The sequence below is a fragment of the Oncorhynchus keta genome, chromosome 10 (genome assembly GCF_023373465.1).
Source record: "Oncorhynchus keta strain PuntledgeMale-10-30-2019 chromosome 10, Oket_V2, whole genome shotgun sequence".
In the NCBI taxonomy this organism is placed as follows: domain Eukaryota; kingdom Metazoa; phylum Chordata; class Actinopteri; order Salmoniformes; family Salmonidae; genus Oncorhynchus; species Oncorhynchus keta.
Window position 1 is genome coordinate 32195998 of NC_068430.1, and position 25460 is coordinate 32221457.

At 46.2% G+C, this 25460-nt stretch overlaps 1 protein-coding gene across 11 annotated transcripts in view; it reads right to left on the reverse strand.

Annotated features, from left to right (window-relative positions):
- Positions 1–10243: 10243 nt before the first annotated feature.
- LOC118389476 (kelch domain-containing protein 8A-like) overlaps positions 10244–25460 on the reverse strand; it is a 30469-nt gene continuing 15252 nt past the window's right edge. For 2 of the 11 annotated variants that reach the window (XM_052526865.1, XM_052526864.1), the window contains exons 6-8: positions 17931–18032; positions 17676–17824; positions 10244–14101 (exon numbers count right to left, since the gene is read on the reverse strand). In XM_052526865.1, the coding sequence (XP_052382825.1) occupies positions 14048–14101; positions 17676–17824; positions 17931–18032 (305 nt within the window). In that variant the 3' untranslated portion in view covers positions 10244–14047. The remainder of the gene's footprint in view (positions 14102–17675; positions 17825–17930; positions 18033–25460) is intronic. The other 9 variants (XR_008144511.1, XR_008144514.1, XR_008144512.1 and 6 more) reach the window with 9 other exon arrangements.

A 25460-nucleotide genomic window follows, 5' to 3' on the forward strand; every position in this document is an offset into this window, starting at 1 on the left:
ACATTACTCATCTCATATGTATATACTGTACTCGATACCATCTACTGCATCTTGTCTATGCCATTCTGTACCATCACTCATTCATATATCTTTATGTACATATTCTTTATCCCCTTACACTTGTGTCTATAAGGTAGTAGTTTTGGAATTGTTAGCTAGATTACTCGTTGGTTATCACTGCATTGTCGGGAACTAGAAGCACAAGCATTTCGCTACACTCGCATTAACATCTGCTGTGTATGTGACAAATAACATTTGATTTGATTTGGTTGAACGTAATTTTGTTATAATGATGTGGAAACAATGTTGATTCAACCAGTGTGTGCCCAGTGGGGTGTCTCTCATACAGAAATTAAACTTCAACGTGTGGGTCAATCAATGGTGTGGGTGTATCCGGGGTGAATGTGCGTCTGTAGACTTCCTTCAGTCAAGTAGATTTCCATTTGGAATGTATTCAGGCATATGGGGGGGGGGCCTGATAGACCTACATGACACACATTTGAGTCCTTGCAGGATTTCAGAGAATATGGAAACTCACATGGTTTCCCTTAATGATTTAAAAGGATTCAGCTTTGGATTTAGAGCATGACATTTCTTTCATACTACAATTATGGTCACATTCTCCCACTTCTGAGCTTTCATCAGGCACCTTTCTTGAAATTCTGAGTGTTAAAAGAATTGGGAGGTTGGGTGTAGGGTAAAGTAGAGTAGATCTGACTGTGTTGGCAAATATAGGCCATGATAGGCCACTGAAATGTACATGAAACATCATGTTAACAAATGAGACATTTGTCTCTGTCTGGTGTTCCAGCATGTGAAGTCGTGGGCCGCTAATAGAAAATAATTACTGTTCTATTAATTACTATCTAGTGATTCAATTTCTATGGGGCCTCCTGTAATTGCATCGCTGTTGCTCCCTGGCCTATCAGCCACAGGCCCGGTGGATTGAGGACATATCTTGACACCACAGGGTCATGGTTAGAGAGTGTAAGCTCTCCGAACAAACACAGAGAGTATGGAAAGATCTGGCCCGGGTCAGTCTGTTAACCAGTCAATACAACTACTGGAGGTATGCAAGAGTTTTTCCTTTCTTGAAAGCCTCCATTACTCAAAAACCTGCACCATCCCTCTGTCTGCCCGGTTACACTGGTGTATGAATGTTTGTTTTAGTACAGCTAAAAATAATGACATTTGCTGCCGGAGGACAGAAATAGGTAACCAAAGTGGGTGGTGAGACTGTAGAGATGGTGTTGGCACTGCTGGGGGGGTTCTGGTTGGACAGTAGGGGCACTCAAAGGGTTAATGATTCTCTTCCTTCTTTTGTCTCCTCCATATTCTCCAACAGGAAGTGAGGTGGCAAAGGGACAAAAAACAGCATTCACCCTGGCAAAGCTTCAGGAAAGCGCTTCTCCTTAGCAACCGGGGGGGCAGTCTGTGCCAGTTCTGTGCCAGTTCTGTCCCTGTGTTTCTTTGAGCCCAGAAGAATGTCAGGGGAGATTTGGAACCTTCCCTTGGGCCTTGGTGAATAGCTGTCCGCTGACCTGCCCCCCCTTCACTACCTCTTTTAAAAGTTGAGAGGCCCAAATAAGCAACTTCAACCATCAGGTTTGTGGATCTTTTTTGTCTCACACTGCACAATCTGGCTGAACATACTTGCTTGTGCTCTTTCAAAGTTGAGATGTGCTTTCAATTTTTTTTAACCTTTATTTAACTAGGCAAGCCAATTAGGAACAAATTATTATTTTCAATGACAGCCTGGGAACAGTGGGTTAACTGCCTGTTCAGGGGCAGAACGACAGATGTTTTCCTTTTCAGATCGGGGATTTGATCGTGCAACCTTTCGGTTGCTAGTCCAACACTCTAACCGTCTAACACTCTAACCACTAGGCTACCTGCTCTAACCGTCTAACACTCTAACCACTAGGCTACCTGCTCTAACCGTCTAACACTCTAACCACTAGGCTACCTGCTCTAACCGTCTAACACTCTAACCACTAGGCTACCTGCTCTAACCGTCTAACACTCTAACCACTAGGCTACCTGCTCTAACCATCTAACACTCTAACCACTAGGCTACCTGCTCTAACCGTCTAACACTCTAACCACTAGGCTACCTGCTCTAACCGTCTAACACTCTAACCACTAGGCTACCTGCTCTAACCGTCTAACACTCTAACCACTAGGCTACCTGCTCTAACCATCTAACACTCTAACCACTAGGCTACCTGCTCTAACCGTCTAACACTCTAACCACTAGGCTACCTGCTCTAACCGTCTAACAGTCTAACCACTAGGCTACCTGCTCTAACCGTCTAACACTCTAACCACTAGGCTACCTGCTCTAACCGTCTAACACTCTAACCACTAGGCTACCTGCTCTAACCGTCTAACACTCTAACCACTAGGCTACCTGCTCTAACCGTCTAACATTCTAACCACTAGGCTACCTGCTCTAACTGTCTAACACTCTAACCACTAGATTACCTGCTCTAACCGTCTAACACGCTAACCACTAGGCTACCTGCTCTAACCGTCTAACATTCTAACCACTAGGCTACCTGCTCTAACCGTCTAACATTCTAACCACTAGGCTACCTGCTCTAACCGTCTAACACTCTAACCACTAGGCTACCTGCTCTAACCGTCTAACACTCTAACCACTAGGCTACCTGCTCTAACCGTCTAACATTCTAACCACGAGACTACCTGCTCTAACCGTCTAACACTCTAACCACTAGGCTACCTGCTCTAACAGTCTAACATTCTAACCACTAGGCTACCTGCTCTAACCGTCTAACATTCTAACCACTAGGCTACCTGCCGCTTCACTGTAACTTTGTTAAAAGGAATCACTTAATACGATAGATTTATTTTATTTTCCTGGTAAAAATGTACAGTCATTCAAATCTGAACACGACTTAAAAACTAGCTAGCATAAAACATCACAATTTCAAGCAACCCAGGCCACTTCATCACCAACCACATACAGAGCACAGTACCGTAACTGATGGATCTACAAATCAGTCAGCCAGTCAGTTAGTCAAGATGGAAACTTGGAAAGTGGTTATGTCTATAATGTACTTTAGAGTTAGGTCAGCGATAAACATTTACAGTGGACAACATCACTCATTCACACCAAACTCACTGACAAGAAATGATGCAGTTTGTCAACCTGCGTCATGTTAGAGATTAACAAGGAACCTCACCCATTAACCACCACACCTCTCTCTGTGTGTGTGTGTGTCTGTGTGTGTGTGTGTGTGTGTGTGTGTGTGTGTGTGCGTGTGTGTGTGTGTGTGTGTGTGTGTGTGTGTGTGTGTGTGTGTGTGTGTGTGTGTGTGTGTGTGTGTGTGTGTGTGTGTGTGTGTGTGTGTGTTTGCGTGCGTGTGTGTGTGTGTGTGTGTGTGTGTGTGTGTGTGTGTGTGTGTGTGTGTGTGTGTGTGTGTGTGTGAGAGTGAGTGAATAACTTAATTTATGCATCTCATAACCATACATCTTCTTACCATCAAGGAAGCAGAATCATAGATGACCGTTAGGGGGTTGGTCCTAGGGGGTGGAGGGGTGTGATCCTTAACCTTAGTGGAAGAGGACACACTCTGCCCTCACTCGAGCATGAATGTCCTCTCTTCTGTATAACCTCAGGGAATATATAGAACACGTTTTGTTGCATAAGTATAGGATGAGCGTTGACTGGCCTGTATTTCTATATCTGACCCATGTTTCAGGGTCAGGTGTGGGCTGCCATGTACCTGGCAGATGTAAACCCAGGGCAGGTACAGTACACAGAGGGAGGAGGGGAGATGGTGCTTTAGCTTTTGCTGTTAGACAGTTGAGACCACAGAGATGGAACCTACGGTAAAAGGTTGATCTGATCAAGAAGATCTCATACTGTATGTTCCATAGCCAGCTAAGGTGGGATGTTGTACGGTGCAAATTGTGATTAAATAGTTATGCATATACAGTATATAAACTCAGCAAAAAAGAAACGTCCCTTTTTCAGGATCCTGTCTTTCAAAGATGATTAGTAAAAATCCAAATAACTTCACAGATCTCCTTTGTAAAGGGTTTCAACACTGTTTCCCCTGCTTGTTCAATGAACCATAAACTATTAATGAACTTGCACCTGTGGAACGGTCGTTAAGACATTAACAGCTATCAGACGGTAGGCAATTAAGGTCACAGTTATGAAAACTTAGGACACTAAAGAGACCTTTCTACTCACTCTGAAAAACACCTTGTGCCTATGGGCACAAACCCACTGTCGCTGGACCAGACAGGACTGGCAAAAAGTGCTCTTCACTGACGAGTCACGGTTTTGTCTCACCAGGGGTGATGGTCGGATTCGCTTTTATCGTCGAAGGAATGAGCGTTACACCGAGGCCTGTACTCTGGAGCGGGATCGATTTGGAGGTAGAGGGTCCGTCATGGTCTGGGGCGGTGTGTCACAGCATCATCGGACTGAGCTTGTTGTCATTGCAGGCAATCTCAACCCTGTGCGTTACAGGGAAGACATCCTCCTCCCTCATGTGGTACCCTTCCTGCAGGCTCATCCTGACATGACCCTCTCGCATGACAATGACACCAGCCATTCTGCTCGTTTTGTGCGTGATTTCCTGCAAGACAGGAATGTCAGTGTTCTGCCATGGCCAGCGAAGAGCCCGGATCTCAATTCCATTGAGCAGGTCTGGGACCTGTTGGAACGGAGGGTAAGGACTAGGGCAATTCCCCCCAGAAATGTCAGGGAACTTGCAGGTGCCTTGATGGAAGATTGGGGTAACATCTCACAGCAAGAACTGGCAAATCTGGTGCAGTCCATGAGGAGGAGATGCACTGCAGTACTTAATGCAGTTGGTGGCCACACCAGATACTGACTGTTACTTTTGATTTTGACCCCCCCCCCCTTTGTTCAGGGACTCGTTATTAAATTTTTGTTAGTCACATGCCTGTGGAAATTCTTCCTTTTGTCTCAGTTGTTGAATCTTGTTATGTTCATAAAATATTTACACATGTTAAGTTTGCTGAAAATAAATGCAGTTGACAGTGAGACGACGTTTCTTTTTTTGTTGAGTTTATGATAGTATGTTTGTGAAGGGGATTGTTTGTCTCTGAGGTCTATAGACCGTAGTCTGTACTTTACCCAGATGCTTAGATCACACCGACAGCGTCATTGCATGTTGGTACACCAGAATGACATTCATTTCCAATGAAACGCTGGGTTTGCCTTACAGCGTTGCGTTGCAGTGAGGTCGGTGAGGTGCATACGTTGGATGTATCCAATGTATGCAGTCACACTGTGTGCGTAGACGGCTTGACAGAAACGGTAGCAGAAGCTGATTGTTGAACTTTTGTTGCATACATATCCAGATGATGCTGCGACTATTTTGCGCAATGACACTGTCGGTGTGTTGGAAGTGAGACACACACACACAGCTCCCTCTGTCTCAGAATTCTATCAGGAAATGCCCCAGAGATTGGTTTATAATTTCACTTTTAAAATAATGATGCAACATGTCTATTTGACATTCTGGTCAATTCTGTTCTTTTCAAAGAGCCAGGAGCAAACTGACTACTAAAAATGTTCAACCACTCCCGGAGGACAATGGGAATTCAATACAAGTGCATGTACTGTAGACAGTTCTACTAAATACAGTATTACTAAAGACCAATGCATTTCAGTCAGAAATCCTTTGTCAGTCAGAAGACAAAGTTAAGATGAAAGTTTAAAGACCCAGGAACAGACGAGACCAAAATATTCAGATATCCACAGACAGCACAGAAAGGAAACATTTCACTGTAAGATCTACCTACACCTGTTGTATTCGGCGCATGTGACAAATACAATTTGATTTAATGAAAAACAACAAACAGTTGAAACAAAGTAATTCTTCTCACTTCACTGAAGATCTGGGATGGGCACCAACACAATCCCGGTCCTGGTTTATATGCCGCCCTAGGTGAGACAAAAACAATGCTTCCCTCCTCCTATTCCTGCAAAGTAGAATAGTATCCTAGGCTATACAGTGTCGGCCGCAATCCATTTTTATGAATGCCTATCCATGTGGTTTGTAAAACAGGCAGTTGCATTGGCTTTAGACTTAAGACTAATCATGTTGGCTATTCAAACTCTGAATATCAGCTGCCTACCATAGGCAGTGTGTCCTAAAGTAAATTGAAATATATTTGGCAAAATTATGTAATTTCTCCTGTCTTTACAGAAAAAAATGAAATCATTAAAATACTTCCCCAGAGAGTATGACTTAGCCCCAGAGGATCATTAAAATACTTCCCCAGGGAGCATGACTTAGTCCCAGGGGATCATTAAAATATTTCCCCAGAGAGTATGACTTAGCCCCAGAGGATCATTAAAATACTCCCCCAGGGAGCATGACTTAGTCCCCGAGGATCATTAAAATACTTCCCCAGGGAGCATGACTTAACCCCAGAGGATCATTAAAATACTTCACCAGGGAGCATGACTTAACCCCAGGGGATCATTAAAATACTCCCCCAGGGAGCTTGACTTAACCCCAGAGGATAGTTAAAATACTCCCCCAGGGAGCATGACTTACAATGTTGCAAGGTCGCTAGCCAGTTGATTGATTTGATACAATGTTGCACTTCACTAGCTCAAGTCAAGACCAATAGAAAGGGAGGCAGACAGGCGGAGTAGACAGATGAATGTGATTGAAAGAACCTGAATTTCCATCAGGATATTTTCTACTGTTTTTATTTGTCCGTTTTATGTATTTTTACTTAGTTGACAATGGAAGTTTTCGGCCTACTGCTGAATCTCGGAGTCCCGTGCGCTCATTTCCAATGGCTTGTGGTTTAGACCTATCAATGTGTCCATAAGGCAGAGGCTGGTGCTCTCGCATTAGTTGAATTTGAACTTTTAGATTTTTAAAATAATTTTAATTCAGATTCGTTTTATTAACCACGTAACAACGATTTTGAGAAAGAAAAACGAAAATGCAAATATTAAAATCATAACTGTCACGCAGATGGTCGAAATGGTAGAATAAATTCTTAGCTTTCCCAAACATGGAACTCACATGTCACGCCACCTACTGTATGTCAGCTATACCCAAGTTTATCAGGCATCACTTTGTCTTGGAAAATGCGGTTCGTATTTTCTTCTTTGCCATGATCAGCTAAGAAATGGATGATTAAGTCTAATTATCATGACAGTTTAGCCCAATGAGTGGTGAAACTCCGGGACAGCAGTCATGAGTAGCCTAATTTCATTCCATAGGCTATTGTCCTGCTTTTAGGATATGGTGTGTTTGTTAACATGTCAATTCATATTCACAACGATGCAAATGTGTATTTGCTATGGCGCCATTTAGGCTATTTGATTGGAAACACACATGATGTAAAAAAGTGTCTGTCTCATGTCATAAATTCGGTTGCCCTGTGGGCTTTTTCCACTCCTCAATTGTCCATTGTTGTTGATTGTGTTCCCACTGGAGCCGCTTCTTGTTTTCAGCTGATAGGAGTGGAATCTGGTGTGGTCGTCTGCTGCACTAGTCCATCCGTGACAAGGATCTATGAGTTGTGCGTTCCGAATTGCCGTTCTGCACACCACTGTTGTACTGCGCCGTTATTTGTCTGTTAGCTTGCACAATTCTTGCCATTCGACCTTCGACCTCTCTCATCAATGAGCTGTTTTCACTCACAGGATTCCCACTGACTGGATGCATTTTGGTTGTTGCACCATTCTGGGGAAACCCGAGAGACTGTTGTACGTGAAAAGCCCAGGAGGGCAGCGGTTTCTGAGATAGTCGCTTAGGTCTCCCGTTTTGCCCATTCTAACATTCAATCGAACAGTAACTGAATGCTTCGATGCCTGTCTGCCTGATTTACAGTATTTAAAACAAGCCACGGCCACTTGACTCACTGTCTGTAGGAACGATCCATTTTTGTGAACGGGGTGGTACCTAATAAACTGTCCAGTCAGTGTATGTTAGATGACTTTGGTTGAGTGTTGGTTGAGCGCAGCAATGCTCTAGGTTGCGGTCTACTCCTGCCTAGTGGGCGGGCCGGCCCTGGGCACCATTGTTAGTAACGTTACATTGAATTCCTCATGGCAGGATGGCTGTGATGCTCTGACCATTTTCTTACTTCCTGCCTTGGTCACATGCTCTCAACCAATCATATTCTGACACAGACGAGCTGATGGTGAAGCCATGACTTCCTTCCTTCCCCACTTTTCTCCCCATATCCTCAGTAGCCACATTGTCTTTCGACAGGTGGCATCACTCCTATGAGATACTAGTCCTTTGACTGAGAATTTCACAATCTGACATAAGACAATGTCATAGCCATTTAGGGGCCTAGGGCTGACTGAATATGACTGTGATCCATTGAAAGGATACAGCAGTTATGGATCCTACCCATATCATGGCCTGTTGGCAGCAGTCACGAATGAACAGTTAAACATGCGACTAGTCTGAACTGAAGCTGTCCCACTGTCCATCATAATGTCTCCTTCTCTCTCTCTGCTGCAGGGCAGGGCCATAGAGGCAGGCCATTTACCCAGAGTTAATAATGTGGAAAAAGCACAGGGGAGAATACAGTGGTCACAGAAAACAGTCAAGCCTGGGACACGCAAACTCTCTCCTCTGAAAGCAAACAATCCATTAGGCAGTGGTGACTCAGTGTGTGTGTGTGTAGGGGCAAAGAGGGGTCAGGGGGTGAATTTAAACCAAAAATGGACACCAGCAGTCATCACAAACAGGAAGTCTAAGTTACAGCATTAGAATTAAAAGGACAGAGGTTTCCATTCACAACAAATCTCCTCTGTGGTGGATGAACAGGAGGAATACTATTTTGAGGAATGTTAATGTTGGTTTCTCAAATGATTGCCTCGCCTGGTTCACCAACTACTTCTCTGATAGAGTTCAGTGTGTCAAATCGGAGGGCCTGCTGTCCGGACCTCTGGTAGTCTCTATGGGGGTGCCACAGGGTTCAATTATTGGACCGACTCTCTTCTCTACGCAGACGACACCATTCTGTATACTTCTGGCCCTTCTTTGGACACTGTGTTGATTAACAACCCTCCAGGCAAGCTTCAATGCCATACAACTCTCCTTCCGTGGCCTCCAATTGCTCTTAAATACAAGTAAAACTAAATGCATGCTCTTCAACCGATCGCTACCTGCACCTGCCCGCCTGTCCAACATCACTACTCTGGACGGCTCTGACTTAGAATACATGGACAACTACAAATACTTAGGTGTCTGGTTAAACTGTAAACTCTCCTTCCAGACCCATATCAAACATCTCCAATCCAAAGTTAAATCTAGAATTGACTTCCTATTTCGCAACAAAGCATCCTTCACTCATGCTGCCAAACATACCCTTGTAAAACTAACCATCCTACCAATCCTCGACTTCGGTGATGCCATTTACAAAATAGCCTCCAATACTCTACTCAACAAAATGGATGCAGTCTATCACAGTGCCATCCGTTTTGTCACCAAAGCCCCATATACTACCCACCATTGTGACCTGTACACTCTCGTTGGCTGGCCCTCGCTTCATACTCGTCGCCAAATCCACTGGCTCCATGTCATCCACAAGACCCTGCTAGGTAAAGTCCCCCCTTATCTCAGCTCGCTGGTCACCATATCATCTCCCACCTGTAGCACACGCTCCAGCAGGTATATATCTCTAGTCACCCCCAAAACCAATTCTTTCTTTGGCTGCCTCTCCTTCCAGTTCTCTGCTGCCAATGACTGGAACGAACTACAAAAATCTCTGAAACTGGAAACACTTATCTCCCTCACTAGCTTTCAGCACCAACTGTCAGAGCAGCTCACAGATTACTGCACCTGTACATAGCCCACCTATAATTTAGCCCAAACAACTACCTCTTTCCCTACTGTATTTTATTTATTTATTTTGCTCCTTTGCACCCCATTATTTTTACTTCTACTTTGCACATTCTTCCACTGCAAATCTACCATTCCAGTGTTTTACTTGCTATATTGTATTTACTTCGCCATCATGGCCTTTTTTTGCCTTTACCTCCCTTCTCACCTCATTTGCTCACATCGTATATAGACTTGTTTATACTGTATTATTGACTGTATGTTTGTTTTACTCCATGTGTAACTCTGTGCCGTTGTATGTGTCGAACTGCTTTGGTTTATCTTGGCCAGGTCGCAATTGTAAATGAGAACTTGTTCTCAACTTTCCTACCTGGTTAAAGGTGAAATAAAAAAATTAATAAAAAATGTAATTGATGCTTATAACATGTTTATTCCAACTGTTCACAATACATTCTAAAACTCAATTTCACTCCAACATTCTAAAACTCCATTTCACTCCAACATTCTAAAACTCAATTTCACTCCAACATTCTAAAACTCCATTTCACTCCAACATTCTAAAACTCCATTTCACTCCAACATTCTACAATGGTTCATTCCAACATTCTAGAACTCTTGCTTTTGAATCGATGGTGTGTCAAACAGGGCTTGTAAATCAGTGGCTTAAAAATGTAAGAGTAATGCTTATGTTTCACCTATTTTTCCCAGGTTAGCATTTTTCATCAAGAATCTTGTTCAGGAGGCAGCTCTGCAGAAAGTTTACTAGCTGGCACAGCCACAAAGTCAGAGAATCTGATTTTTAACCTAACCATAACCTTAACCCTAGCCTTAAATTAAGAAAAAAAAGCACATTTTAGTTTTTTAGAATTTTTACAATATAGCCAATTTGATGTTCCAGCTGGCCTATCTAGCGGGAATTGCTCAGTTCTGCCTCCAGGACAAGACTCATCCCAGTAAATGTCAACCTGCCTATTTTTCTCACCTTGGTGAGGAATGAGTATTTTCTAAAGACAAGTGTTTCAGGGCACAGTTATAAATTCACTGGGTCATTGAGTTTGAGGGAGAAGGTACAAAACTGAGCGTGTGTTTGCATAGTTAGTGTGAACCTGGATCATTTGTTTTAACATGCTTTGACCTATTGCCAGGGGCCCCAGGCAAAGGCCAGCCTGAGCCCAGACCCCCCCCCTCCCCCTTAATGTGCCATGAACACAATCATGAGGTTTTCATCTGATTGTCAAACAAATCACTTCAAAAGTAGGCTACCTTCTCACATTCATCCACAATAATTCCAGTATCCAAAAATCCGAGTGAGCAAAACAGCACCCCCTGTCTTACTATGTGTAGCCCATGTATCGGATGCTGTCTGGCCAAATGACATGCCATACTCTTTATGACCTGACAGCATCAGACACGTGGGCTGCACTTACAGAACATGTTCTATCAGCAGTAGCTGTCTTCTTACTAAAGAAATGCATTAACATAGGTCATTCTTCTGTTAAAATGAAAATGACCTTTTTATTTTCTTGGCCCCGCTCTGAAAACACCTCATTGTTGCATGTTAATTTCAATGAAAGTCCCATTTGCAATCATATCATGTGAAACAATGCACGAGAACTCTGTCGGGGGGATATGTACACCATAAATGGTGGCTATGTATATGGTGCCAACACTGTGAGGATTGTAAGCCTGTTTAGAACGTTTTAAATCTCCCACAATTTATAGTTTATATGTTGTTTAATTGCCATCTAGTGGTGAATAGTGAGATTGCAAGGCCATTTTCAACACAAACCAGATGCAGAGAATTGATTACAATTAAACAAAAATGATATAGATATAAGCACACTAGATACAGGTAGGAACTGGATGCACTCTATGGATTGTTTTAAAAAAACTTCTGTTGTTTTATTTTCTAAACAAGTTAGAAGAATATCTCATTGAACCCATACTGACTGTAGAAGTATCCATCTACTAGTTTGTGCTTATTAAATCACATCCTGAGAATGAAGCTATTCATGAATGATATTTCACATCAATCAATTGCCAATACACAGTGCACTAATGACAAACCCTAACATATGAACCAACGATTATTATTGCAGCTATGAGTATAACATATTTTCTAATATTGGGATGTTAAAGAGCTCTTTCTCCCAAACAAAACTTAAATAAGATTGAATAACACAACTGAATATACACCATTTGATATATACACTATATACTCATTGACTAATATATGAAAGTATGATATCACACCAATAGAATTCATATTGCCATAGCCAATACAAAGGCTACACTATCAAATGTGCAGAACAATCAACTTTGGATAATTGCACTCAGTTTCCGTACAATGTAGTTTTTCAGATACATGATTTGGATCGGCTCAGGATGTCTGCATGCTCCAGTTAAGTGGAGCTGGAAACAGTGCTTGTATTCATGCCAGTCCAAGCAACTGCATACTGTACGTCAGGAGTTGACTGTACTTTAGGCCATAGAAATGGGTGGACACTGACATGAGGTCATTTGCATCTACAGTATGAACAGCAAACTGTTGACAAACTGCACACATTTCCTATACAACATATATATATACAGAACTCTAAGTAACAAAACAAACTGTTTTACCTTACTTTAGCCTTTACTTACTGTTAAGATATCATCTATATTTCCTGTCGAAAACATTTAATGCAAGGCAATCAGTAAGTCTACAACAATATATGTAAAAGTTAAAAAATATTGAAGACCTTTCTAAGCTTTCTAAGATAATTCTAAAGCAGGGTTCTCCAACCCTGTTCCTGGAGAGCTACCGTCCTGTAGGTTCACACCAACCCTGTTCCTGGAGAGCTTACCGTCCTGTAGGTTCACACCAACCCTGTTCCTGGAGAGCTTACCGTCCTGTAGGTTCACACCAACCCTGTTCCTGGAGAGCTACCGTCCTGTAGGTTAACACCAACCCTGTTCCTGGAGAGCTACCGTCCTGTAGGTTCACACCAAACCTGTTCCTGGAGAGCTTACCGTCCTGTAGGTTCACACCAACCCTGTTCCTGGAGAGCTACCGTCCTGTAGGTTAACACCAACCCTGTTCCTGGAGAGCTACCGTCCTGTAGGTTAACACCAACCCTGTTCCTGGAGAGCTACCGTCCTGTAGGTTCACACCAACCCTGTTCCTGGAGAGCTACCGTCCTGTAGGTTCACACCAAACCTGTTCCTGGAGAGCTTACCGTCCTGTAGGTTCACACCAACCCTGTTCCTGGAGAGCTACCGTCCTGTAGGTTAACACCAACCCTGTTCCTGGAGAGCTACCGTCCTGTAGGTTCACACCAAACCTGTTCCTGGAGAGCTACCGTCCTGTAGGTTCACACCAACCCTGTTCCTGGAGAGCTACCGTCCTGTAGGTTCACACCAACCCTGTTCCTGGAGAGCTACCGTCCTGTAGGTTAACACCAACCCTGTTCCTGGAGAGCTAACGTCCTGTAGGTTCACACCAACCCTGTTCCTGGAGAGCTACCGTCCTGTAGGTTAACACCAACCCTGTTCCTGGAGAGCTACCGTCCTGTAGGTTCACACCAACCCTGTTCCTGGAGAGCTACCGTCCTGTAGGTTCACACCAACCCTGTTCCTGGAGAGCTAACGTCCTGTAGGTTCACACCAACCCTGTTCCTGGAGAGCTACCGTCCTGTAGGTTGTGAACCTATAGGACGGGAGATCTCCAGGAACAAGGTTGGTGTGAACCTACAGGACGGTAGCTCTCCAGGAACAGGGTTGGTGTGAACCTACAGGACGGTAGCTCTCCAGGAACAGGGTTGGAGAGCCTTGCCCTAAAGGGATATCACACACACAGTGCAGAGGAATCTTCTCATTACTAAAACTCGTATATATAACTTATTTACAGAGAAAGCCAGCTCCTCGTCTGTGTAGAGTATATTTGGATGCTGTGAGTCAGTATGATTATTATTGGGATCGATTCTGTGTGTGGGATCTAATCTGTGTTTGTTTGAGTGTGTATAGACAACCCAGCAGAGAGCAATGATCTGTGTTTGTGGCATGACTTCCCCTTCCTTACTATTCTGCTGTAGATCTTTGGAAAATATTGCACTTGTCCAAGACCAACAGCTGTTCTGAAAGCACTGGAGCCACTGATCTTGAATAGAATGTTCCAGGAATCTTCTTGCTGTCATCCTGCTGTCAATCATCATGTAAGGGGCATGTCCTTGAGCCTACAGACACTCCTCCTCTTTTACGTACAGGATCTCATGGGCTGAACTAGGGACCTTATAGACAGACAGAGACAGACAGTCAAAAAAACAAGTGTGTGTAACGGTGACTAACCCCATTCCGTACAAATCTGCGGAGGAAAGTTGAAAAAACGGACCCCTCTGACGCTGTATGTTAAATTGTGACGTGTCATGACGTGAAGCACAGCGCGCACAATGCAACTCATTTTGTGTCATACAGCCTCTCTCCACCAGGGGTAGAACTTCTCTCGCAGATTAAAAACAAGAAAAGGGACAGGGACAAGGTAAGGGCGGATATCTAGTCATTTTTTGCTCCATCATTTGCAAGCCATCATGACTCTCAAAAGCCACTGTTTACTTCTGAAGATAACTTTAGCGACGCCCTTAAAACCAGATTCAAATTCGACACAAACCTTCAAATAGGTATGTAATGACACGTTATATAAACTCTTTATAGTGTTTTATTTACATTTTAGAGGTGATACGTTGGACAGATCAGGTGAAATAAGCCGTTTCCCCACACTACGCATCTGTCCTTCTCACTATCACGCAAGAGGATTCGCTTCCCCACACTATGCATCTGTCCTTCTCACTATCACGCAAGAGGATTCGCTTCCCCACACTATGCATCTGTCCTTCTCACTATCTCGCAAGAGGATTCGCTTCCCCACACTATGCATCTGTCCTTCTCACTATCACGCAAGAGGATTCGCTTCCCCACACTATGCATCTGTCCTTCTCACTATCTCGCAAGAGGATTCGCTTCCCCACACTATGCATCTGTCCTTCTCACTATCACGCAAGAGGATTCGCTTCCCCACACTATGCATCTGTCCTTCTCACTATCTCGCAAGAGGATTCGCTTCCCCACACTACGCATCTGTCCTTTCTCACTATCACGCAAGAGGATTCGCTTCCCCACACTATGCATCTGTCCTTCTCACTATCACGCAAGAGGATTCGCTTCCCCACACTATGCATCTGTCCTTCTCACTATCTCGCAAGAGGATTCGCTTCCCCACACTATGCATCTGTCCTTCTCACTATCACGCAAGAGGATTCGCTTCCCCACACTATGCATCTGTCCTTCTCACTATCTCGCAAGAGGATTCGCTTCCCCACACTATGCATCTGTCCTTCTCACTATCACGCAAGAGGATTCGCTTCCCCACACTATGCATCTGTCCTTCTCACTATCACGCAAGAGGATTCGCTTCCCCACACTACACATCTGTCCTTCTCACTATCTCGCAAGAGGATTCGCTTCCCCCACACTACGCATCTGTCCCCACACTACACATCTGTCCTTCCTCACTATCTCGCAAGAGGATTCGCTTCCCCACACTATGCATCTGTCCTTCTCACTATCTCGCAAGAGGATTCGCTTCCCCACACTATGCATCTGTCCTTCTCACTATCACGCAAGAGGATTCGCTTCCCCACACTATGCATCTGTCCTTCTCACTATCTCGCAAGAGGATTCGCTTCCCCACACTATGCATCTGTCCTTCTCACTATCACGCAAGAGGATTCGCTTCCCCACACTATGCATCTGTCCTTCTCACTATCTCGCAAGAGGTTTCGCTTCCCCACACTACACATCTGTCCTTTTCACTATCACGCAAGAGGATTCGCTTCCCCACACTACACATCTGTCCTTTTCAATATCACGCAAGAGGATTCGCTTCCCCACACTATGCATCTGTCCTTTCACTATCACGCAAGAGGATTCGCTTCCCCACACTACACATCTGTCCTTTTCACTATCACGCAAGAGGTTTCGCTTCCCCACACTACACATCTGTCCTTCTCACTATCTCGCAAGAGGTTTCGCTTCCCCACACTACACATCTGTCCTTCTCACTATCTCGCAAGAGGATTCGCTTCCCCACACTACACATCTGTCCTTCTCACTATCTCGCAAGAGGATTCGCTTCCCCACACTACACATCTGTCCTTCTCACTATCTCGCAAGAGGATTCGCTTCCCCACACTACACATCTGTCCTTCTCACTATCTCGCAAGAGGATTCGCTTCCCCACACTACACATCTGTCCTTCTCACTATCACGCAAGAGGATTCGCTTCCCCACACTACACATCTGTCCTTCTCACTATCACGCAAGAGGATTCGCTTCCCCACACTACACATCTGTCCTTCTCACTATCACGCAAGAGGATTCGCTTCCCCACACTACACATCTGTCCTTCTCACTATCACGCAAGAGGATTCGCTTCCCCACACTACACATCTGTCCTTTTCACTATCACGCAAGAGGATTCGCTTCCCCACACTACACATCTGTCCTTCTCACTATCACGCAAGAGGATTCGCTTCCCCACACTACACATCTGTCCTTTTCAATATCACGCAAGAGGATTCGCTTCCCCACACTACACATCTGTCCTTTTCAATATCACGCAAGAGGATTCGCTTCCCCACACTACACATCTGTCCTTTTCAATATCACGCAAGAGGATTCGCTTCCCCACACTACACATCTGTCCTTTTCACTATCACGCAAGAGGATTCGCTTCCCCACACTACACATCTGTCCTTCTCACTATCACGCAAGAGGATTCGCTTCCCCACACTACACATCTGTCCTTCTCACTATCACGCAAGAGGATTCGCTTCCCCACACTACACATCTGTCCTTTTCACTATCACGCAAGAGGATTCGCTTCCCCACACTACACATCTGTCCTTTTCACTATCACGCAAGAGGATTCGCTTCCCCACACTACACATCTGTCCTTTCTCACTATCACGCAAGAGGATTCGCTTCCCCACACTACACATCTGTCCTTTTCACTATCACGCAAGAGGATTCGCTTCCCCACACTACACATCTGTCCTTCTCACTATCACGCAAGAGGATTCGCTTCCCCACACTACACATCTGTCCTTTTCACTATCACGCAAGAGGATTCGCTTCCCCACACTACACATCTGTCCTTTTCACTATCACGCAAGAGGATTCGCTTCCCCACACTACACATCTGTCCTTTTCACTATCACGCAAGAGGATTCGCTTCCCCACACTACACATCTGTCCTTCTCACTATCACGCAAGAGGATTCGCTTCCCCACACTACACATCTGTCCTTCTCACTATCACGCAAGAGGATTCGCTTCCCCACACTACACATCTGTCCTTCTCACTATCACGCAAGAGGATTCGCTTCCCCACACTACACATCTGTCCTTCTCACTATCACGCAAGAGGATTCGCTTCCCCACACTACACATCTGTCCTTTTCACTATCACGCAAGAGGATTCGCTTCCCCACACTACACATCTGTCCTTCTCACTATCACGCAAGAGGATTCGCTTCCCCACACTACACATCTGTCCTTCTCACTATCACGCAAGAGGTTTCGCTTCCCCACCCGCCATTTTTAAAAAGACCTGACGGAGCTCATTGCCATATGGGATCATGCGAAGATGGGCATCATGAAGGTCTCGTCATTGATTTTGTTGGAAAGGGGAAAATGTTGATTTACAATGGTATTGATATTACAGTTGATCTGGAAGTATTACATTTTTTGTAAAAATGAGTTAGTTAATGTTATGTGTGTGACAACATGCAGAGCAATATTCCAGCACCTGGTTAACTCCTCCAACCACCAGCAGGCGGTCCCTGATGACGATGGAGGAGGCGGAGCATCGTGGCATTGCCATAGGAACCAGTCTCTCCCACTTCCTCTTCTGAGGGTGGAAGGCTTCCACCGTGTCGAGAACTGAGGGTTGGTGACCTGGGGACCACACCCGGCCATCACACGTTGTCAAGACCAACTAGGTGTCAACAAAAACACACATATACAGGCACTTATACACACACATTCACACTCCCTCCCTCACCAAGTCCTCCTGCTACAACCATCCTGCCCCTGAGGAAAGCTGAGGCGAAGTCAGCCCTCTTAGTCTTCATGGCCACCGTGTCCTCTGACTTCAGCCATGACCCTGGGGGGACAGGAGAGGATGATGTTAACACTTTTTAGTGAAGTGTTGTAAAGTCCACTTTGACCACTGCATAAAACATGTTTCTTTGTTCTGCCAATTCTGCAAGCTACAATTTAGTGTTCTTGAATGCTGGTGGCATCACAACTCAGTAATACTGTGCGCACCATGAATACAAATGTCCTCGCACTCACACCTGGGCACAATGCACGCACACACACCAAACTATCAGGTCAGGGCCCAAGATATTGGAAATAAGAAGAAAGAGACAATTTCACGATGAAACCAACAAGTCGGTACATTTGAATCGCTTCAAAGGAGAAAAACAAGATGATTCCCTCCTGCAGTCTGGCAGGAGGTGACCTCTGGAGTAAAATTGCATATTATTTACACTTCTACTTAGGCAAACACTTGTGTGGCTAAAGACGGTGAAAGTATTTCAGGGAAACAGCAAATAGGGAGGATACACAGTGCGTTTTTCAAGTCCTCTTTTTAAGCTTTTATGTTGTGCCTCATCTGTCTGTAGGACGTTAAGTATTTCTGACATCACAATCAGCTGCACAGCTCCACAGAGAGAGACAGAGGGAGAGAGAGAAACTGAACCAGCAGATAAAAGCACTGTGTTAATAAACTGTTTTGATGCCAGCCCAGACTTGAACCTGAAAGGGAATAAGGCAGAGCACAGCTGGCGACGGACGGGCACACTCCTCTGCCAAGGCCTTTGTTGTTGATGTGGTGGCTGGCTGGCACTCTCAGGGGCTTCCTCTAAATAACTTGTTTTAAACATATCACATTCAGCAGTAAGGAAGGTCCCTTCAGATTCAGAGTGAGGGGAACACACTAACACACTAGCAGGAAGACAGTTCAGAGAGTTTAGTTGCTCTACTACTGATAGCTAAACTAGCAGGGACTGGAGATATTATAGTAAGTGGTGCAGTTAATGTACAGCACCAGTCAAAAGTATGGACACACCTACTTATTCAAGGGTTTTTCTATATTTATACTATTTCCTACATTGTAGAATAATAGTGAAGACATCAAAACTATGAAATAACACGTGGAATCATGTAGTAATCAAAAAAGTGTTAAAACAAGATTCTTCAAGGTCGCCAGCCTTTGCCTTCATGACAACTTTGCACACTCTTTCTCTCAACCAGCTTCATGAGGAAGTCACCTAGAATGCATTTCAATAACAGGTTTTTCTTGTTAAAAGTTAAATAGTGGAATTTCTTCACATCTTAATGCTTTTGAGCCAATCAGTTGTGTTGTGACAAGGTAGGGTTGGTACAAAGAACATAGCCCTATTTGGTAAAAGACCAAGTCCATATTATGGCAAGAACAGCTCAAATAAGCAAAGAGAAACGACAGTCCATCATTACTTTAAGACACGAAGGTCCTTCAATCTGGAAAATGCCATGAACTTTGAAAGTTTCTTCAAGTGCAGTCGCAAAAACCATCAAGAGCTATGATGAAACTGGCTCATGAGGACCACCACAGGAAAGGAAGACCCAGAGTTACCTCTGCTGCAAAGGATAAGTTCATTAGAGTTAACTGCATTTCAGATTGCTGGCCAAATAAATGCTTCAAGTAACAGACACACCTCAACATCAACTGTTCAGAGGAGACGTGAATCAGGCCTTCATGGTCGAATTGCTGTGAAGAAACCACTACTAAAGGACAGCAATAATAAGAAGAGACTTGCTTGTGCCAAGAAACACGAGCAATGGACATTAGACCGGTGGAAATCTGTCCTTTGGTCTGATGGGTCCAAATTGGAGATTTTTGGTTACAACCGCCATGTGAGACGCAGAGTAGGTGAACAGATGATCTCTGCATGTGTGGTTCCCACCTTGAAGCATTAAGGAGGAGGTGTGATGGTGTGGAGGTGCTTTGCTGGTGACACTGTCTGTGATTTATTTATTATTCAAGGCACACTTAACCAGCATGGCCACCACAGCATTCTGGAACAATATACCATCCCATCTGGTATGCCCTTAGTGGGACTATCATTTGTTTTTCAACAGGACAATGACCCAATACCTCCAGGCAGTGTAAGGGCTATTTGACCAAGAAGGAGAGTGATGGAGTGCTGCATCAGATGACCTGGCCTCCATAATCACCCGACTTCAACCCAATTGAAATGTTTGGGATGAGATGGACCGCAGGGTGAAGGAAAATCAGCCAAAAGGTGCTCAGTATATGTGGGAAAAGCATTCCAGGTGAAGCTGGTTGAGAGAATGCCAAGAGTGTGAAAAGCTGTCATCAAGACAAAGTGTGGCTACTTTGAAGAATCTCAAATTTAAAATATATTTTGAATTGTTTAACACTTTTTTTGCCCCCCTTCCACAGTATTCACAGGGTTCAAGGGGAATATCAATCTCCCCAGGGTGAGTGACAAGATGGGACACTGTCCACAAGGGGGCGCCCCTCCTCCATAGGTGGCTCATTACTGTGATTCATTGCTGATTCCTGTCTGTAGCTCACTAGTCCCTATGAGGTGTCGAGTGATACAGGTTATTGGCTCTGTAGGCGTTTAGTTGTTGGTAGCGGAGTCGCGGGAACGAGGAGGGTTGGACACGACCATGCTATTATCCCACACACAGTCTCTGGGGTTCATATGAGCCCCCAAATGAGCTGTCTGTTAAAATAGAAAGGGTCACTGTCTGTCCCTTTCCCAGCTAGGTTATAAGGCGATTTGTCGCCAATACCTATGACTGGTCGGTAGGGTAACCTCCATGATAATGTTTTTTTTCTGGGTCTATTTTTAATGCATGCGGTCCAGCGCTGGGTGCCAGCCGGTTACCGGAACACATCTTACTGCCTAAACCAATGAGGGTATGTCACTGGTCACCGGACCCAGAGTGGGACGATCGGTAGGCAAACCTTGGCACATAAACACTCTGTTCTTTCAACAGAGTTCCACAGTTTTCCCCATTGTTAAAAGTGTTTCCTCCTGTATGTGAGTTAGAAGAAGTCTTCCTTCTCCACGTTCAGACACACGGTCCTCAAGAGTGGTGCGAATGGAAGAAGAACCAATCTCTCCCAGTCACTTCAGATGACACTACACAGGATGCTCACTGTCTGCTCCAACCAATGGCTGGCATGCGCAGTGTCGCCCTGGATCATGTGAACAGTGATGTCAAGGTACAGGCTACAATTGGTTGTGCTTCCCCCACACTTCTGCAGCGTCGTCATGTCGACTGTTCCCGAGGCCTCAGTGCCCGTTTTGAGGGAGGAAATATCCTCCATCTCCAGAAGCAGGCAATCTGAGTGGTTCCTGTGTCGAAGATCTGGGACTGCTGGTTCAGCCGGTACTCCTGGTTACGAAAAGGGGACTTTGTGTCTCATTCTAGAGAATGTGCCCTCAACAAGCATCTCCAGAATCAAACAGAATGTTCACGAGCCGTCGGCTATTACAGCGATTGACTGGTGGGAGCTACTGTCCCGTATTCAGTCTCTAGGCTTCATAGAAACTAGAAAAAGAGCTATCTGACTCAGCACATTCTGTTTCTGGGTCTCGAGCTAGACTCACGGACGGTGTCCGGGTTCCAGCTCTGCTTAGCCAAATTTTGTCTGGGTCACAGGGCGTTTTCACCAGTGCCTATGCCTGCTGGGGATGATGGCTTCTGTGATGGAAGTTGTTCCCATGAGGCTTTTGTTGATAAGGCCCAACCAGCACTGAGTGCTGGCGTAGTGTCATCTGTTTGAGGGCACGAGTGCCCCGTTGGGAATGGACGCTCTGGCACACCAGTGGCCCCAGACCCTCCTTTATTTGTTTCCTTAGTGGGTCCCCCGGAAGGGTTTACCATTGATTCTTGTGGCTCTCCATTGGCCCAGGCAGCCTTGGATCACGGAGATAATTCTCCTTTTAGGTGAGGACCCGTGGAAACTCCTGTTGCGCAGGGACCTGTTGCGCAGGGACCTGTTGTCCCTGTTTGTCAAGCGAGGCTAGAGATTTGGTTCCTATGGGCCTAATCTGATGGCTAGAGGTTTACCTCTGAATGTTATTCCTACCGTTCAGTCTGCAAGGGCGCCCTCCACGAGAGGGCTGTATGCGTATCAGTGACAAGCGTTTGAGCTCTGGTGCCAAGATAAAGGACTTTTCACTGCTCTGTGAGGGGCATACTTATGTTCTTATAGGGGCTTTACAAGCATTCTCCACTTTAAAAGTGTACATGTGCGCTGTATCGGCGTGTCATGTGGGAATTGATGGAACCTCACTGGAGGCTCACCCCCTGGTGGTGCGGTTCCTGAAAGGTGTACGTCTCGGTTTTGTGTGTAGATTGATGAGGGGGATAATCAAATGAATCCATTTTAAAATTAGGCTGTAACGTAACAAAATGTGGAAAAGTCTAGGGGTCTGAAGAGCAACAGAGGTTACATGCCCTGTGTTCGGTGCGAGCTTTACGCAGGTACATTGAACAGACCCAGGATATCCGGTTATGTGATCAAGGTTTTGTCTGTTTTGCTAATCCAGCTCTCTAAACAGCGCCTCTCCCACTGGATAATGGATATCTTTTGTGAGGTTTTATCTCTTGGATGTCACTTCTCCCAGTGTAGCTGTTCTTACGGCTGCGACAGGGGAAAGTCACTAGGCAGCGCGCCATGTGCTCAACACCCAGACTGATGCATCTGGCGGGGTCAGTTCTGGGTGGTCAGTTCAGTTCGGCCATGTGCTCAACACCCAGACTGATGCATCTGGCGGGGTCAGTTCTGGGTGGTCAGTTCAGTTCGGCCATGTGCTCAACACCCAGACTGATGCATCTGGCGGGGTCAGTTCTGGGTGGTCAGTTCAGTTCGGCCATGTGCTCAACACCCAGACTGATGCATCTGGCAGGGTCAGCTCTGGGGGTCAGTTCAGTTCGGCCATGTGCTCAACACCCAGACTGATGCATCTGGCGGGGGTTCTGTGGCTGGTAGAGCTGGGTGGTCAGTTCAGTTCGGCCATGAATGTATGCACCCAGACTGATGCATCTGGCGAGGTCAGTTCTGGGTGGTCAGTTCAGTTCGGCCATGTGCTCAACACCCAGACTGATGCATCTGGCGAGGTCAGTTCTGGGTGGTCAGTTCAGTTCAGCCATGTGCTCAACACCCAGACTGATGCATCTGGTGGGGTCAGCTCTGGGTGGTCAGTTCAGTTCGGTCATGTGCACAACACCCAGACTGATGCATCTGGCAGGGTCAGCTCTGGGTGGTCAGTTCAGTTTGGCCATGTGCTCAACACCCAGACTGATGCATCTGGCGGGGTCAGTTCTGGGTGGTCAGTTCAGTTCGGCCATGTGCTCAACACCCAGACTGATGCATCTGGCGGGGTCAGCTCTGGGTGGTCAGTTCAGTTCGGCCATGTGCTCAACACCCAGACTGATGCATCTGGCGGGGTCAGCTCTGCGTGGTCAGTTCAGTTCGGCCATGTGCTCAACACCCAGACTGATGCATCTGGCGGGGTCAGTTCTGGGTGGTCAGTTCAGTTCGGCCATGTGCTCAACACCCAGACTGATGCATCTGGCGGGGTCAGCTCTGCGTGGTCAGTTCAGTTCGGCCATGTGCTCAACAACCAGACTGATGCATCTGGTGGGGTCAGTTCTGGGTGGTCAGTTCAGTTCGGCCATGTGCTCAACACCCAGACTGATGCATCTGGCAGGGTCAGTTCAGTTCGGCCATGTGCTCAACACCCAGACTGATGCATCTGGCGGGGTCAGTTCAGTTCGGCCATGTGCTCAACAACCAGACTGATGCATCTGGCGGGGTCAGCTCTGGGTGGTCAGTTCAGTTCGGCCATGTGCTCAACACCCAGACTGATGCATCTGGCGGGGTCAGTTCTGGGTGGTCAGTTCAGTTCGGCCATGTGCTCAACACCCAGACTGATGCATCTGGCAGGGTCAGCTCTGGGTGGTCAGTTCAGTTCGGCCATGTGCTCAACACCCAGACTGATGCATCTGGCGGGGTCAGTTCTGGGTGGTCAGTTCAGTTCGGCCATGTGCTCAACACCCAGACTGATGCATCTGGCAGGGTCAGCTCTGGGTGGTCAGTTCAGTTCGGCCATGTGCTCAACACCCAGACTGATGCATCTGGCGGGGTCAGCTCTGGGTGGTCAGTTCAGTTCGGCCATGCTCAACACCCAGACTGATGCATCTGGCGAGGTCAGTTCTGGGTGGTCAGTTCAGTTCGGCCATGCTCAACACCCAGACTGATGCATCTGGCGAGGTCAGTTCTGGGTGGTCAGTTCAGTTCAGCCATGTGCTCAACACCCAGACTGATGCATCTGGTGGGGTCAGCTCTGGGTGGTCAGTTCAGTTCGGTCATGTGCACAACACCCAGACTGATGCATCTGGCAGGGTCAGCTCTGGGTGGTCAGTTCAGTTTGGCCATGTGCTCAACACCCAGACTGATGCATCTGGCGGGGTCAGTTCTGGGTGGTCAGTTCAGTTCGGCCATGTGCTCAACACCCAGACTGATGCATCTGGCGGGGTCAGCTCTGGGTGGTCAGTTCAGTTCGGCCATGTGCTCAACACCCAGACTGATGCATCTGGCGGGGTCAGCTCTGCGTGGTCAGTTCAGTTCGGCCATGTGCTCAACACCCAGACTGATGCATCTGGCGGGGTCAGTTCTGGGTGGTCAGTTCAGTTCGGCCATGTGCTCAACACCCAGACTGATGCATCTGGCGGGGTCAGCTCTGCGTGGTCAGTTCAGTTCGGCCATGTGCTCAACAACCAGACTGATGCATCTGGTGGGGTCAGTTCTGGGTGGTCAGTTCAGTTCGGCCATGTGCTCAACACCCAGACTGATGCATCTGGCAGGGTCAGTTCAGTTCGGCCATGTGCTCAACACCCAGACTGATGCATCTGGCGGGGTCAGTTCAGTTCGGCCATGTGCTCAACAACCAGACTGATGCATCTGGCGGGGTCAGCTCTGGGTGGTCAGTTCAGTTCGGCCATGTGCTCAACACCCAGACTGATGCATCTGGCGGGTCAGTTCTGGTTGGTCAGTTCAGTTCGGCCATGTGCTCAACACCCAGACTGATGCATCTGGCGGGGTCAGTTCAGTTCGGCCATGTGCTCAACAACCAGACTGATGCATCTGGCGGGGTCAGCTCTGGGTGGTCAGTTCAGTTCGGCCATGTGCTCAACACCCAGACTGATGCATCTGGCGGGGTCAGTTCTGGTTGGTCAGTTCAGTTCGGCCATGTGCTCAACACCAAGACTGATGCATCTGGCGGGGTCAGTTCTGGGTGGTCAGTTCAGTTCGGCCATGTGCTCAACACCCAGACTGATGCATCTGGCGGGGTCAGTTCTGGGTGGTCAGTTCAGTTCGGCCATGTGCTCAACACCCAGACTGATGCATCTGGCGGGGTCAGTTCTGGGTGGTCAGTTCATTTCGGCCATGTGCTCAACACCCAGACTGATGCATTTGGCGGGTCAGTTCTGGGTGGTC